The sequence below is a fragment of the Elaeis guineensis genome, chromosome 16 (assembly GCF_000442705.2).
Source record: "Elaeis guineensis isolate ETL-2024a chromosome 16, EG11, whole genome shotgun sequence".
NCBI classification, from domain to species: Eukaryota; Viridiplantae; Streptophyta; class Magnoliopsida; order Arecales; family Arecaceae; genus Elaeis; species Elaeis guineensis.
Genome location: NC_026008.2, coordinates 36,771,494 through 36,788,745, shown reverse-complemented (window position 1 = coordinate 36,788,745; position 17,252 = coordinate 36,771,494). Strand labels below are relative to the sequence as shown.

The window sequence follows — 17,252 nt, the reverse complement described above, 5'->3', positions numbered from 1 at the left end:
TATTTAACGTTGTCCTTAATCTGCAGTAGATGGCTTCTCGAGATCGGAGTCGTCACAGCCGAGGAGAGAGCTCTCATGTAGCCAGCTCGCATGGGTTTGTGGCATACATACTATACGGTAAACTCTGATACTTTAAATATTTTTTTATGTTATTTTATCTTTTATTATTTAATATAACATTCTTTATGATATCTTGATACTCTCAGATTCGGACGCGTGGGGTCACCAGTGACCCTACACTCACATGGAGTAGCATCCAACTTTCAGAGTCAGTGGCGTGGTAGAGGATCCGTTCGGCTTGCGGTACCTCTGACTCGACTAGAGGATAGAGAGCTTGTCCACATTCAGAGCCGCATGTAAGTACTGTAACACCCAGGTCCAGAATTAGCCACAGCCAAAAAAAAAAAAAAAAAAAAAAAAAAAAAACAAACAGAGGAGGAGGAAGACTCCTAGCCGGAGTCTTCTTCCTTCACGATTCCGGCAAAATCGGACTCAAAGAGTCCGGTTAGGGTAGGAAACCTCCAGTATAAAGATCCCCCATCCTCTCTTAGGAAATTACAACAAAAATTTTGAGGAAAATCGAGGGATTTGAGAAATTTTTTCAAAGGTTACCGTGGGTGGTTGATCGGAAGAAAGGGGGTCGTCGGAGCTTTCTTTGGACGGCGGAACAAGGTATTCCTCTTCTCCTTTTATTCTTTGGTCATCGGTGTTTTTGGGAAGCCGGCGAGGTGCCGGTTCGGGCTCAAACAGGGATACCCTGTTTGTGTGATCTTTTTCCTTTTCTGCCGCCGGCAACAGGGACGGTGGCACTGCCACCGACAGGGTAGTACCGCCGGCATCGGGACGTTGCCGGAAAGGGTGGCCGGAGGTGGCTCACCTGGCCGGATATGGGGGAGGCGCTCGAAAAGAGCGCGGGTTCTCTATTTTTGACCGCGGGAAGAAGGAAGAAGAAGAAGAAAAGAAAAGAAAAGAAAAAGGGAAAAGAAAAGAAAAGAAAAAGGAAAAAAAAAAGAAAGAAAAAAAGAAAGAAGAAAAAGAGAAAAAGAAAAATAAAGAAAAATAAAAATAAAGAAAATAAAAATAAAAGAAGAAGAAGAAGAAGAGAGAGAAATTTTCTCTCTCTCCTCTCCTTTCTTTCTCTCTCTTTTCTCTCTCCTCTCTCTACCTTCTCTCTCTATATTTTCTCTCTCTAGATTCTCTCTGTAGACTTTTCTCTCTCTTTACGGATTTTGTCTCTCTAGGATCTTTTCTTCCTCTCTGATTGCATCATGAACCCTAGGATATATTTGAATTAAAAATATGATGAATTGAGGTTGCTTCGAAATTCGTGCGGTAGATCTGATTCCAGTCCGATCCTATTCGAAATTTGTAACACTTGATTCATATTGAGTCACTCTGATAGGACCTCTGATGATCTCGATCATGACTGCCTCATCGGAAGGATACGAAGATTCTCTCTCCACTTTCTCTCTCTACTTTCTCTCTCTAGAATTTTCTCTCTTCATGGATTTTCTCTCTCTAGAAGTCTTATGGATCAGTGGAGGATCCAGATACTTAGGTAAATCCTAATTTTGGTTAATCCTAAGAGAGATCCTAGATTTGTGTTATCAGATCAATTATCGGTAATTTTCTCCATATATGTGATTTTTATATTGATCAGGGTTATGAAGAGATGATTGTCTGCATATGATATCGAGTGGAATATCTTGTTAGAGAAATTCATAAATCAAAGAAGAATATTGATTTCTGTGCTTGGATCAGTCACCGGTAAAGGTAAGAATCCCTGTACATGATCACTATTATATATATGCTATTTTACTGTTGGTCTTGCATCATTGGTTTTGCATCGTCGAATTTGAGATCGATGAATTTATTATACCTGAGATACTGTTATTTGATTTTGAGCATGAGTATGTATGTCAATATATATATGTATCAGAGATTGATGGCATGATTATATGGATATGACCTATCTGAATTGATCATAATGCAAGACAGAATTGATTGATGAAATCAACACATAATGATTAAATGAAAAGAAAGAGATATATGGTATGGACTAGCCTTGTCTTTTGGAACAGCCGGCCAGGAGCTTATGCCTGGGACAGCCCGCCAGGAGCTTATGCCTGGGACAGCCCCCACTGGCTTACAGGTGGATCAGCCGGCCAGGAGCTCATGCCTGGGACAGCCCGCCAGGAGCTTATGCCTGGGACAGCCTCTCACGGGCTTTGGTACGTGGGACAGCCAGCCAGGAGCTCATCCTGGGACAATCTTGAAAGACTTTTTAAGTGGATTCGATCCGGATGGTGACTGAGGTATAGATTTGGATAGTCCAGAACCAGAAAGAAAAGGTTAAAAATCATGTGATTATGAAAGGAGAAATGAAAGATAAGACATGAAATAATTGTTGAATAAAAGGAGTTTCACCTGTTAACATATGATGATGCATTTATTTTAACAAGACAGAAAATTTATGAATGTTTGCATTATTCTGGATATTGAACATGAGATTTTATATTTTATTGCTTATCCTTATTTTCAGACTATATTACTATATCAGTGTGATATGAGAATTCTTACTGGGTTGTAAAGCTCACACCCCTTTATCTTTCTTTTCTTCTCAGAGTTACAGGATGTCCATAGTTGGCTATGGTATGGATTTGTGAGTGAGCGGATGCATAGATAGAGTACCGTTGATACTTGATCAGAGGATTGAAGAAATGTTAATTGTAATTTTGCAAGTTCTATGAATTATTATTGAAATTAAATATTATGGTTGTTAAGATTGTAATGATTTAATTTGGCCTTGCATATTCTTTAGGGCTTGCTCTAAAGAGTGTGCGGCCATCACGTATCCGACCCGGGTGTTGGGTTCGGAGCGTGACAGAATGGTATCAGAGCATAGGTTATGATCATTAGGGATTATGATATAAGTGATTAGAATATTATAGAGTGATATCAGAGCTTAAATTATGATCATTGGAGATTACAATATAAATGATTTGGATGTGATAGAATAATATCAAAGCTTAGGTTTAAGATCACTAAGATTATGAAGTGATATCAAAACTTTATGTAAGATCAATAGGATGTGACAGAGTGATATCTGAGCTTAGAGCTTAGGTTATGTTCATTTGGAGACAATGATACAAGTGATTAGGATATGACAGAACAGTACTAGAGCCCAAGTTTAAGGTCACTAGGAATTGTCATATAAGTGATATCAAAACTTTGGGATTAAAATCAATAGAGTATGATAGATAATATCAGAGTTTAAGGTTATAATCATTAAGGATGTAGTAGAATGATATTATAGTTTAGGTGATGATCATTAGAGAATATGATTTAAGTGGTATTTAAGCTTAAGATTATAATTATTCGAAATTATGACTTTAGTGATATTTAAACTTAGGTTATGATCATGAGGAACATGATAGATATGAAAGAGAAGATTCAATATTTAGATTTCGAATCAATAGATATTAAGATGGAATTTATGCATAAGTGGCATATGTTATCTATAATAAAATTGACGAGTTATATCTTGGATTTCAATTAGTAGGGTGGCCTGAATATAAGAAGAGTTGACCTTAGAATGAAGTGGGAGGTATTGATATGTAATGTTGAGTATACTCGATGATTTTGGAATGCTAAACTTATATGGAAGGAAATTATAATAACTTTTCTGATTTTGATGTTAATTATTTGAGCATTATAAATTTTTGGACTTATCAAAAGAAAATTAATTAGGGTATGGTCTAAGAAGAAATTTCATCATATGAGAGAGAAATATTTTTGAACATTGAATCTATAAGAGGTCATATATGAAACTCAATTTTAAATGAAAAATATACTTGAATTTTATTATGAGAATATGAGATACACATCTTGGTGAAATCTTTGGTTACTCAAAATATCATATTCTGAATATGATTCTTTGATCTTTCAAGTTGCATTGAATTTCAAGTCAAAAGCTTACCTTTCTAAGTGGTTCACAAGTATTTTGATATTATTGTTAAATTAAAGAAGAAAAAAAATTATTTTGTCAGAGAATGATATACAGGTTATGATGAAATTTATGCAATAATTTCAAACATAGAAAGTGGATCAAGATTTAATTTTTATATGCTATACCCGAAGGTAGTAAAGATAAAGAAACTTAAAATTTTACCGTAAGTTTTATATGAAATTTGAAGGTTGGATCTATCCTGGATTGATCTAACATATAAGAATATTTTTATCTTTGATATAATTATATAATTTGATAAATTAAGGTCAGAGTGCGCAGCAAAAGCATGGTGGTTTAAATCGATTAGAAATATTAATTCTTTGATTCCGAAGATATTATGGAATACATTAGTTGTAAATAAAGAATGATTTTAATCTGATCATAGTTGAAAAATTTTGTTAGTAGGTTGCTTCATTGTAGATAATGCCAAGAAATTCTATATATCTCAAGTTTATTAACAGCTTGATAGTTCTGATATTAGCTCAAACTTAGAATGTCCTGACATAGATCTCATATTTTTTTTTTTAAATTTAATATTGTTACTCGAACTGATATAGAAGATTGAGATTTTTCTTAAGATGAGAGTCTACATATAAAATTTGTTGGAAGATCAAGTGAAGAAAGAAATCGATGATTGTGAAGAGTGATCGATGTTAGACCTTTATTTATTTTTCTATCAAGGGTAGTCTGAGATAATTATGAATTTCGAGTGAAATGTATTAGACAAATAACAGAGGTATATTAATACAAGTCCAAAATGTTACAGTTCTTCAAAAAGTTGAGAAATCAATAAGAAGGGATGAGTTTGAGATTTCAAATAATTTTTGTTATAACAAGATCATGAGAAATAAATAATATATATGACATTATCGTAAGTTTGAGAATAACATGAAGAATGTATACTTTGAAATAGGTATCTCAAACAACATAACTTAATTTCGAGGACGAAATTATTTGAAAGGGGGGAGAATGTAACACCCCGGTCCAGAATCAGCCACAGCCAAAAAAAAAAAAAAAAAAAAAAAAAAAGACAGAGGAGGAGGAAGACTCCTAGCCGGAGTCTTCTTCCTTCACGATTCCGGCAAAATCGGACTCAAAGAGTCCGGTTAGGGTAGGAAACCTCCAGTATAAAGATCCCCCATCCTCTCTTAGGAAATTACAACAAAAATTTTGAGGAAAATCGAGGGATTTGAGAAATTTTCTCAAAGGTTACCGTGGGTGGTTGATCGGAAGAAAGGGGGTCGTCGGAGCTTTCTTTGGACGGCGGAATAAGGTATTCCTCTTCTCCTTTTATTCTTTGGTCATTGGTATTTTTGGGAAGCCGGCGAGGTGCCGGTTCGGGCTCAAACAGGGATACCCTATTTGTGTGATCTTTTTCCTTTTCTGCCGCCGGCAACAGGGACGGTGGCACTGCCACCGACAGGGTAGTACCGCCGGCATCGGGATGTTGCCGGAAAGGGTGGTCGGAGGTGGCTCACCTGGCCGGATATGGGGGAGGCGCTCGGAAAGAGCGCGGGTTCTCTGTTTTTGACCGCGGGAAGAAGGAAGAAGAAGAAGAAAAGAAAAGAAAAGAAAAAGGGAAAAGAAAAGAAAAGAAAAAGGAAAAAAAAAAGAAAGAAAAAGAGAAAGAAGAAAAAGAGAAAAAGAAAAATAAAGAAAAATAAAAATAAAGAAAATAAAAATAGAAAAAGAAGAAGAAGAAGAGAGAGAAATTTTCTCTCTCTCCTCTCCTTCCTTTCTCTCTCTTTTCTCTCTCCTCTCTCTACCTTCTCTCTCTACATTTTCTCTCTCTATATTCTCTCTGTAGACTTTTCTCTCTCTTTATGGATTTTGTCTCTCTAGGATCTTTTCTTCCTCTCTGATTGCATCATGAACCCTAGGATATATTTGAATTAAAAATATGATGAATTGAGGTTGCTTCGAAATTCGTGCGGTAGGTCTGATTCCAGTCCGATCCTATTCGAAATTTGTAACACTTGATTCATATTGAGTCACTCTGATAGGACCTCTGATGATCTCGATCATGACTGCCTCATCGGAAGGATACGAAGATTCTCTCTCCACTTTCTCTCTCTACTTTCTCTCTCTAGAATTTTCTCTCTCTTCATGGATTTTCTCTCTCTAGAAGTCTTATGGATCAGTGGAGGATCCAGATACTTAGGTAAATCCTAATTTTGGTTAATCCTAAGAGAGATCCTAGATTTGTGTTATCAGATCAATTATCGGTAATTTTCTCCATATATGTGATTTTTATATTGATCAGGGTTATGAAGAGATGATTGTCTGCATATGATATCGAGTGGAATATCTTGTTAGAGAAATTCATAAATCAAAGAAGAATATTGATTTCTGTGCTTGGATCAGTCACCGGTAAAGGTAAGAATCCCTGTACATGATCACTATTATATATATGCTATTTTACTGTTGGTCTTGCATCGTTGGTTTTGCATCGTCGGATTTGAGATCGATGAATTTATTATACCTGAGATACTGTTATTTGATTTTGAGCATGAGTATGTATGTCAATATATATATGTATCAGAGATTGATGGCATGATTATATGGATATGACCTATCTGAATTGATCATAATGCAAGACAGAATTGATTGATGAAATCAACACATAATGATTAAATGAAAAGAAAGAGATATATGGTATGGACTAGCTTTGTCTTTTGGAACAGTCGGCCAGGAGCTTATGCCTGGGACAGCCCCCACTGGCTTACAGGTGGATCAGCCGGCCAGGAGCTCATGCCTGGGATAGCCCGCCAGGAGCTTATGCCTGGGACAGCCTCTCACGGGCTTTGGTACGTGGGACAGCCGGCCAGGAGCTCATCCTGGGACAGTCTTGAAAGACTTTTTAAGTGGATTCGATCCGGATGGTGATTGAGGTATAGATTTGGATAGTCCAGAACCAGAAAGAAAAGGTTAAAAATCATGTGATTATGAAAGGAGAAATGAAAGATAAGACATGAAATAATTGTTGAATAAAAGGAGTTTCACCTGTTAACATATGATGATGCATTTATTTTAACAAGACAGAAAATTTATGAATGTTTGCATTATTCTGGACATTGAACATGAGATTTTATATTTTATTGCTTATCCTTATTTTCAGACTATATTACTATATCAGTGTGACATGGGAATTCTTACTGGGTTGTAAAGCTCACACCCCTTTATCTTTCTTTTCTTCTCAGAGTTACAGGATGTCCATAGTTGGCTATGGTATGGATTTGTGAGTGAGCGGATGCATAGATAGAGTACCGTTGATACTTGATCAGAGGATTGAAGAAATGTTAATTGTAATTTTGCAAGTTCTATGAATTATTATTGAAATTAAATATTATGGTTGTTAAGATTGTAATGATTTAATTTGGCCTTGCATATTCTTTAGGGCTTGCTCTAAAGAGTGTGCGACCATCACGTATCCGACCCGGGTGTTGGGTTCGGAGCGTGACAAGTACTATATATCTTCACTGAATATGTTTAAATTTTAGTCATTTTAGAGTCTAACATTTATTGTTCAAAATAAATTTTGCAGCATATTTACAGAGTCTGGGGTGCCTCGTGTGGTTACCGATATCATCCGACGATTGATGTCGGGGTCGGTGAACGAATTCTCTAGTTGGCTATCAGGGGCTCGTGATGCAGCTTGGGAGATATTCGTAGTAAGTCAAAGATGTTTAATTTTTAAATTCATGTAGATTTGTATTCTATTTATTAATACATGGTTGTTTCTACTTGCAAGGGTACATCGATTTGAGACTCCTCAGAATGAGGAGGTTAGCCGTCGGACCTTTAAGGAGATGGCCACATAGAGGTTTCAAGATGCACTGTACAGCCTTCAACAATCCATCATAGAGTACTCCAATTTCGAGTCACCATCGGATTGAAAGTCTTACATAGATCACTAGATGCAGATGGACATATTGGAGGCCCTCTGTGATTAATGAAGTACTGAGGAGTACTCTGATAGGCGACAGAGGGCACGGTAGAATCGGTCCGTCCAACAGCATCCGATCAAGCACACTAACGGCTCCGTTGGCACACATGTTGTGGCCAATAAATTGACAAAAATTCTACACTTAAATTAAGCTCATATTGAATTAATCATATGTATGTTTTAATTAATTTAATTTAATTATTTATTTATTGTAGACACGGCAGCTGGATCGTGCAGTAGGGCAGCTGTAGATATAAGAGGCCACACACCAGTCTAGGAGGATTGGTGATTACTTAGATCCTCGATATCGACAGATCGTGATAACAACTTAAAATATTATTTATTAAATTTTTATATATACTGATATATATGAACTAATGAATTTCTAAACTATATAGATGGATTATACGGAGTTTCTCGTATTGCGATATGGCGAAGGCTTGCCCTCTCAGTCCCTCCTTAACCTCAATGGATGGCTCAGGACCATCGGAGGGGTGAGTAGGAGCTAGGTCATAGGATTCACCACAGCTTCGACCCTCCAGCAACTCGATACTCCTCTCAAGACTCCACGATCCAAACGTGGGCTAACGCACATGTGGAGGAAGTCATGCAGAGGCTTTGGAGCCAGCAACCTTAAAGCTTCTGAGATATTGTCCACGATACGATCGTTGAGATTCTCTGAGATCCTATCTACGTGATCAGCTAAGCTTGTGGTCACAGCCATCACAATAAGTCTATTAATAATTTTTTTTACTTATTTTAAATTTTTATATTTAGAAGCTTCACATATTTAGATTTGAGTCCGGAAAGGAGATATAGGAGGTAAAAATTTAATCTAACCATCCAAACGATGGGCCAGGGGTGTGTATAGCTTCATTTCATTGAATGAAATGTGTAGCAATAATCTGTTTGAGAATCGGTATAGTATATCAAAATATACATCTCCGTATCGACATATATACTTTCATATCGAAACTTATTAATAATATTTTATTTTTCTTAATTACAAGATGCTAGAATATCTGACTTTCATCCATCAACTGCTGAAGAGGACACACAGGAGCAGGAGGATGAGGAGGATCTTATATGATTTTTTTTTGATATATATGTAATTTTGATACTTATAAAGCAATATAAATTTATAAGATCATATAATTTATATTTTTAATATAATATAATTAATTTTATATTTATGATTATATTAAATAATTATTATTTTATTTATAATATATTTTAAAAAATATTATTACTTGTTAATCTAATTAAAATATATTTTAAAATATTTAATTATAAATTTTTTTAAAAAAATTAAAAATTATTAGTGACGGGATTAGCAACAGCATCTATCATTGCTAATAGTTTTTTAAAATTTTTATTAAAAAATTAAAAAACTATTAGCGACGATAATAGCGATGACAATGATCATTACTAATAGTTTTTTAAAATTTTAATTAAAAAAAATTTTTATTAGCGAAGATTTTTTATCGCTAATATTATTTTTAATTATCATTGTTAACGATGATAGATTTACCATCGCTAATAATGATAATTAGCGATGAGGCTATTTTCATCGAATTTTTAGTGACAGCGTGCCATTGCTAATTGATGGTGAAATGACTATTAGCGATGACTAAAATGACTATTAGCGATGATATTTAGCCATTACTAATAGTCTATTTTTTTGTAATGTTAAAATATTTTAAAATATAAATTATTTTAGTATATTTTTTTAATCATAAATATTTTTTAATTTTTTTTAAAAATAAATAATTCATGATTCTTCTTATTTACACTATAAATAAAAAATTATATTTAATATATAATATTTTAAAATCTTATATTACATAATTTATATAAGTAATTCTTAATTTTTTATATATTTTTAATATAAATTAGATTGGATTGATTAAATTTACTTTCATATAGATTTTTTAGTACTTATATCATAGATCATTACTTGATTATGATATTGTGCATTCAATATTGATAGTAAATTTCATATCAAAATTTATTTTTATTTAATTATTAAACTATCTTGACTCATATAGTTGAAATTATGTTAATTTTAAAATTTATTAAATATATAAAATATCTTTTTCTACCAAGTTTAAATACATATTTAGTAATTAAATATTATCATCACAAAATAATTCAAATTAGTTTGCAATGATACTAATTTATCATAAAAATAATTCATAAATAATTAATAATAAAATTTATTAATTATATAATGATACATAGAGGATAAAGTTTATTTTATTGATAAACAATCAATATTCAATAATAAAATTATAAATATTACCAATTAGATTCTATTTAACTATAAAATATTATTCTTACATGATACCATCATAATATTATAATTAAATTTTAGTAATATTTATAAATAACCATCATAATATTATAGATTTTTAATTATAATTTTTAAAATCATTACTATAGAATATAACCTCTTATGATATTTATAAGATACTACTATATAATAACTTTTAGTAACATTCCTGATAAAGTGCTACAATATTATATATCTTTTATGATATTTTTTAAGATCATCACTAGAGAGTATTTATAGTAATACTCTTTTGTGAGCATTACTAAAACTTCATCGCCATAAACTATTTTTGTTGTAGTGCTAATTGATAACATTATACGTTATATTCTTTTCCCAATCAAATGCCTTCTTAATTTATTTGTGATTCTTCTGCTTTACTTCACCAAATGCCATTTTAATGTATTTGTGGTTATTCTAGCTTTACTTCTTTAGGTATCTTTTTTCTACACTCTCACTTTCTCAGTTGTTATCAGATTGAGTTTTGCTGTAAAGAGACACAATCATGCAATGCATAAATTAAATGGATTAACTAACTTTGCAATTGCACAATGAAAAGCATGAAGTGCATATGTGAAGTGGAGAACCAAGAAGATCTTAGCTTGGAAAAGAATTAGTTATTATAAAGATGTGAAAGTAATTAAGCAAGATCACAAAAGATGCTTCGGGTGAAAAGCAGCAATTGTGTTTCATCAAGATCACAAAAGATGCTTCGGGTGAAAAGCAGCAATTGTGTTTCATCTTCATATCAGAATCATGTTACTGTAGGTTAAAACGATGCGATTGATATAGAGTGTTTTCCTATGCAGAAGTTCTTTCAGAGGTCATTGCATGTCTACTTCAAAATGCGAGCCACATAAAGGAAAATTAATATTTTTGGATTATCTATTTATGGAAGGGAACATGGCTGCGCAGATAACTGGAAACTAAGCTAGTAAACTATAACAGGAAAAATCCAGCAAAGATATAACTATATAGTACAACAATCAACTAACTAGAAAAATATTAAAAATAAATCTAATATATAAAACCAACCAGAAACTATGCCTAGATCCCAGACACCAATTACAGGAAGATACACCAGTAGTTAGAAAAAAAATGGTTATTTTATTCTAGAGTTTATTATTTCATATATAGTGAACAAGAAATAACAGAGGAAAAAGAAGTTATGGAATTAGGGGTGGACTTTCATGGTAGGAAGAACATGCCCACAAGCTATGTTCCCTCACATGTAATTTTTTATAAATTATAACTAGTTCATGCAAGATATGGAGTAATGGCAATTACAGTTCATAGAACCCCTTTTCAACTGGGTAGACTTGATAATGCATGAACTCCAGAAGCTGCTCTTATGTAAGTGTTTCAGTGCAAAAAGTTCCTATGGAAGAAGTACAAACTCCATGTCTATTATTTCACAAGGATAGTTTCATACATATCTTTCAGAGGAAACAAGGATTTTGTCTAATTTCCCATCATCTAAGAGTTTCTTCTTAAATTAATGATGGCTTATGGCATTGACTTGGCATCAGATAATTTCTTATGCTTTAGATTATTACAATAAAAGAAAATAGTACTAATGGAAAAAGCAAATCACTGAGGGCTTGTTTGGCCAAGTTGTGAAAATCAGCCTATTTTGAAATGACTTCTTTTCAAATAGAGTTACAGAAGAAGTGCTATGAGAGAAAAGCAGTTTATGTTTGGCAAAATTATTTAATAAGCGCTTTTATTAGTATTTGAGAAGTAATCTGTATTTGACAAATCTTTCAAAAAAAATATTTTTGACTGTCAAATTATGAAAAAGGACATGTATAGATTTACTTTACAATTAATATTATTTAAATAGATAAATAATTTTAAATATTCATTATGGTTAATTTTAATTAAGTTTTTTATTTTTATTTAATTAAAATATAAAAAATAAAATAATAAAAAAATATATTAAAAATTTTAATCAATATAAATACAATTGAATCAAAGATAATACATATCGAACATTTTACATAATTTTTATATGATAATATACATGTATCAAAATACATCAAAATACATCATTCACTAAATATTGAAAATTTATCCCAAAAAAGAAGGAGAATAACTCATACATGATTTTGAGTAAGGATATTTTTATCTTAAAAAAATTAATTTTTTGCTTCTACTTCTACTTCTAAGGAGAAGCTCCAATTTTTTGCTTCCTCTCCGTAGCAGAAAAACTGCTTCTACTACAACTCAGAAGCAGATTATTTTTTAAAATAAGCTTGGCCAAACACCTTATTTTTTCAAAATAAGTACTTTATTTTAAAAATAAGCAGCTTCTTCCTCTCCAAAAGCTTGGCCAAATAGGCCATTAGTTTACAACAGAAGGTGGTTGAAAAGAGCAAGACAAGGAGTACGTATGGAAACAATTGAAGGAATAGGATTGCAAAAGTTTTACGCTCCACAACAATAGTTTTTTTTTATTGTAAGAGAGGTTAAAACCACCTGTTTTATTAAAATGGAAATGTATATAGGATATATACATGAAGAAGAAAGGAAGATAACCATGGTAGGTCAGGAATCTATCATGGTTAAAAGGAAAGAAAAGAAAAGAAAAAAGAAAGGAGGTTTGGGTTTCTTGCTAAGAACTTTGATAGGAACCTGAAAACTATTAACTCCGATAACTATTAACTCCAATCAGATATATTCTCACTGATCAGAGCTAACTACATCTGCAAAACAGTTCCTTACTCGATTTGTTCTGCTCATCAGCCATTCCTAGCCTCCAGTAGCACGTGGAATTTTTGAAGGAGTCTAAAAAGGGAATCTGCTTCCCAAGCAAAGATATATTTGTTTCATTCCTTCCAAATGCTCTAGCAAGCTGCAACTATCTTGCAATCTCATTTGGACTTTAGATGGCAGCATGAAAGTTAGTTCTTCCAAGTGGACCATAGTTCTTCTATAGTTCGTGGTAGGTCCACAACAATTGGTAGTTCTATGTATCACATAGAGCATGAAGGAGGAGGGGGGGACATATGAACCAAATGGATCAATTTCAATACATATAAACAAAATGGATGCAATGATAAATCCCATATTTACATTATATCTGAGATTACTTTTCGCCAACAAAGTAGATGATAAAAGTTTTCAATATGTTTGTGTTCTGTGTGACAGAGAAGAGAGAGAGAGAGAGATTCACAAACACACACACACATTATATATATATATAGATAGAAACACACACATTATAGTACTTGATGCATTAAATTGTCTACCATAAAAGCGTTAGATATTTCCAACGATAGTTCGAATATAAAATAGAAATTCCCTTTTGGATGGAAGAGTTCTTCTCATAAACGTTGTTTGAACATAAGATATCTTCAGATTAAAAATCTTTAAATGCATTTTTTTTTCTTCTCTTCATTACTCTTTTCCCTTAACTACAATAGACCCACAAAAATTATGAAGTTGCTCGGTCCAAGATTGAATACTCAATTTTGATTCTATTTTGATGGAATAAAACAAGCTTCAGTTTCTGTGGTTTTGGTTTCAATTTCAACGATTTTCTCCTGCCAAAAGAAGAGACTAATGAAAAGTACCGAAAACACACGAAAATAAGTCAAGAAAATTAATAAGACATGATTTTATAGCATACCGTATAATTTCAGGTGCTTTTAACGTATCATTGGTGGTTTCAGAATAAAACAATCATATTTGATTATTAGATACACTTAAAAAAAAAAAAAATCAGGCTTAGGAAAAGGATACATCATTTTAAGTTTTGATACTAGTCTAACTTATGACAATCTAAATGCCTATGACATTCAAGTTTCTGAAAGCCAAAAACTTATGCCAAAACGTATGCTTTCCAATAAAAATCTTTAAAACATAAAATTGCAAAAATCGCGTGAAAAATATGAGTTCGATATAGAAAAAATAGATTCTTCTTAATTAAAAAAAAATAAAGATACGGCAAGAAATAGGATTATAGCTCTCAGACATGCTTAATATGGCCCCAAAAAGTCAGTTCCGGACTAAATTCCCGAACCAGTTTTGGTTTTTGACATTTCCAGTGCCACCCAAAACCATGGTTAGGTGTAGTACATATCACACGATATTAAACCGCAAGTGAACTATAAATATACTAAATCTAAAACATACAGTACGACTTCTAAACCTAGCTGTAGCAGACCTCTCTACCTATTATTTCCGTGGTACTTCAGTAGATGCGTCAAAACGATAAATATAAATATCCTGACCCTTCCAATCACTCACGCGAATCTTCTAGTCGTCACAAAAGGGTCTCCTTATCCTTATCATTTGTGTGTGTAATCGCTATAAAAAACAATGGTGTGTATCTCACAATCTTAAGCAAGAAGAGTAACCCATTTGGGTGCAGAAATGGTACAGATTCTTGTACCAGAAGTGAAGTTCTTTTACCCCCAAAAAAACCATCCCTTTCCCAGAAGAAAACATGAAACTTAGACCATAAACATCATAAGATCCTTTGTAGTAAACACAAAGAAGAGAAGCAACACTGAGTGCCAAGAAAACCAGTCCAACAACGAGTACTTAGGTATTGTCCTCAAACCCGTCTTTACACCAAAACCTACCTCAAGATCTGAAACAAAGGCAGGAGGAGTACTGTACTGGTTTTCAGAAGGACACAGTAAAGTTCATAAAGGATAGGGTCAAGAGAGATCATATTGAGAGAGAAAGCGAGAGAGAAAGGACCTGCTGGAGCTCGAGAACTCGTACAATTTTCCTCGGGGAGAGAAGACGATGAGAGCCACCTCGGCGTCGCAGAGGACGGAGAGCTCGAAGGCCTTCTTCAGGAGACCATTCCGGCGCTTGGAGAACGTTACCTGCCGGCTGGTCGCGTTCTCGATCCGTCTCACCTCCGTCTTCCCTCGAACCATGATGATATATGATCTCTAATCTTCTCTCTTCTTTCCTTTTTTGTTAGATTCTTCCTGGATAAAGAGGCTATACAAGGAAAGGTTAGGAAGGGACGAGGAAGAGGCAAAGTACAAAGCTGTAACTATAATGGGAAAGAGATCACAGGACTCACCACAAATGGCAAAACAAAAGGACTCTCAATTTAGAGAGAGACTTGAGTGGATTCAGAGAAAGAGGAAAAAACTCTTTTTTTTCTTCTCCTCCTCCTCTCGTTTCCCTCTCTCTCTCTCCCCCACTTGCTTTACTATTGGTGGAATTTTAAGATCAGAATACCCTTTCGTGGATTAGAGCAGGAGATAAGAAAGAGAATAATATCTCGCTGTAAGTCCTAACTTTTATGCCTTATTGGGAAAGAAATGTCAAGGTTTTCCGTAACACGTCTCCCTTTTTAACGAGAAATTATTAGGTGGACCAATCCACCGTGGATCTAGAATAAAATCATCCAACATCGAATTACTAAAAATAATAATAATAATTTCATTCTAAATCTACGGGGCCACGATCCACATATCTAATAATTTCTCCTTTATAATATACTCCAGCCAAAGCGTATTGTTTATTTTAATAATAACATTTCAAAGTTTGATATTAAAATAATCATTAGAACAACAGTTATCGTAATATGGTTCTATGATAGAAAATAATGGTCTTGTTTTTTTCTCCTCCTTTTATTACATAAAAAATAATTTTTGGGACTATATACAAAATTTTGAAAATAATATTTATTTTTTAAAAGAAGGTACAAATAAAAATAATAATCATTATTTCATATTATATTTTTTATATTATTTACTTCAACAATGGAAAAGTCAAACAGCGGCATGTTTAAAGGTGAATAAGAAGGGAAAGCTTTATTTTCTTCTATTTCTGACGTGTCGGATTTCTGACTAGTTTAGCAATCTGCACGCGGCTGTTAGGGTATTTGGTGTTTGAATGCAAACAGCGGATGGGTGGAGGGGGGTCGCAGAAATTATGGTTTGGGACCGAGGCCTTGGTGGAGGGCCCGGGTCGTACGAGGGGGGATTGATGGAGATCGTACGACCACCCTGCAAGGAGTCGACACGCGTGAAAGCCTGAATGCATCATGGCCGCCACCTCGGTCGCACCGCATCACGTGGTACCCCCTTGTGGACCGCGTCCACTCTGATGCTTTTTTTTTTTTTAATTATTTTTCCTCTTTTTTCTATTAATTATCATAAATAAATAATTTACTACGTGGTTAGGTTAATCTCGTTCTCCCATTGTCTAAAACGGGCAGGATAAAGGGGAGAAGTTTCCTAGGTTTCCGCGGGCATTGCGTTTTATGGGTTTTGTCTGCTCTCCATTCCGAATGCCCCATTTTCCTGAAATTAGATCATAAATGCCTACAAAAATTTATATTAACTATTATACAACAATTATACTTTATTTTAATTTATGTGATTTTATGTTTAATAATATACAAATATTAGAATTTTTTTTGTAGACCGTATTTGAAAGTTGATATTTTTTTTTGATAAATATAAAAATTGATAATTGGTTAAACATTATCCCCAATTCCAATTGGTAGCATGTATCATCCTATCAATCTTTGTTTTGGATCGATGAACTAAGCAGTAAGCAGATAAATGATTAATAATTATTATTATTATAAAATAAAAATAATAACAAAAAAATGATAGTATAATTATTGAATTATTTAATTTTTAATCAAAAATAATAATTTTTGAAATCTTTGTTATGTGAATATAAAAATTTTCTCAAGCTCTTTTATATTAACTTGATAGTTTACTATGTAACACCTCCAACGCATAGTTAATTTTTTTTAAAAAAAATTTATATAAACAAAATAATCTACATAACAGTACTTTAAAAATATTAGTTTTAAAATAAAATTTGGTTAGAAAAGTTAAATTATATTAAAATTATTTTATTTAAAATAGTACAGATGTATAATGATTATAATGCTAAATAATTTATTATAATAATTATTATTAATTATTTTTTTATTATTATGTACAATATATACGATAGGGGGTGGTCATAAAGTATCA

At 33.1% G+C, this 17,252-nt stretch overlaps 1 protein-coding gene across 2 annotated transcripts in view; it reads right to left on the bottom strand.

The window, feature by feature from the left end:
- The window catches only part of LOC105059539 (MADS-box protein SOC1), a 77,761-nt gene extending 62,267 nt beyond the window's left edge, over positions 1-15,494 (bottom strand). Inside the window, exons 1-2 of one of the 2 annotated variants that reach the window (XM_010942869.4) lie at positions 15,332-15,494; positions 14,995-15,246 (exon numbers count right to left, since the gene is read on the bottom strand). In XM_010942869.4, coding sequence (XP_010941171.1) covers positions 14,995-15,179 — 185 coding nt within the window. In that variant the 5' untranslated portion in view covers positions 15,180-15,246; positions 15,332-15,494. The remainder of the gene's footprint in view (positions 1-14,994; positions 15,247-15,331) is intronic. The other variant, XM_010942868.4, reaches the window with a different exon arrangement.
- Between the last annotated feature and the right edge of the window lie 1,758 nt (positions 15,495-17,252).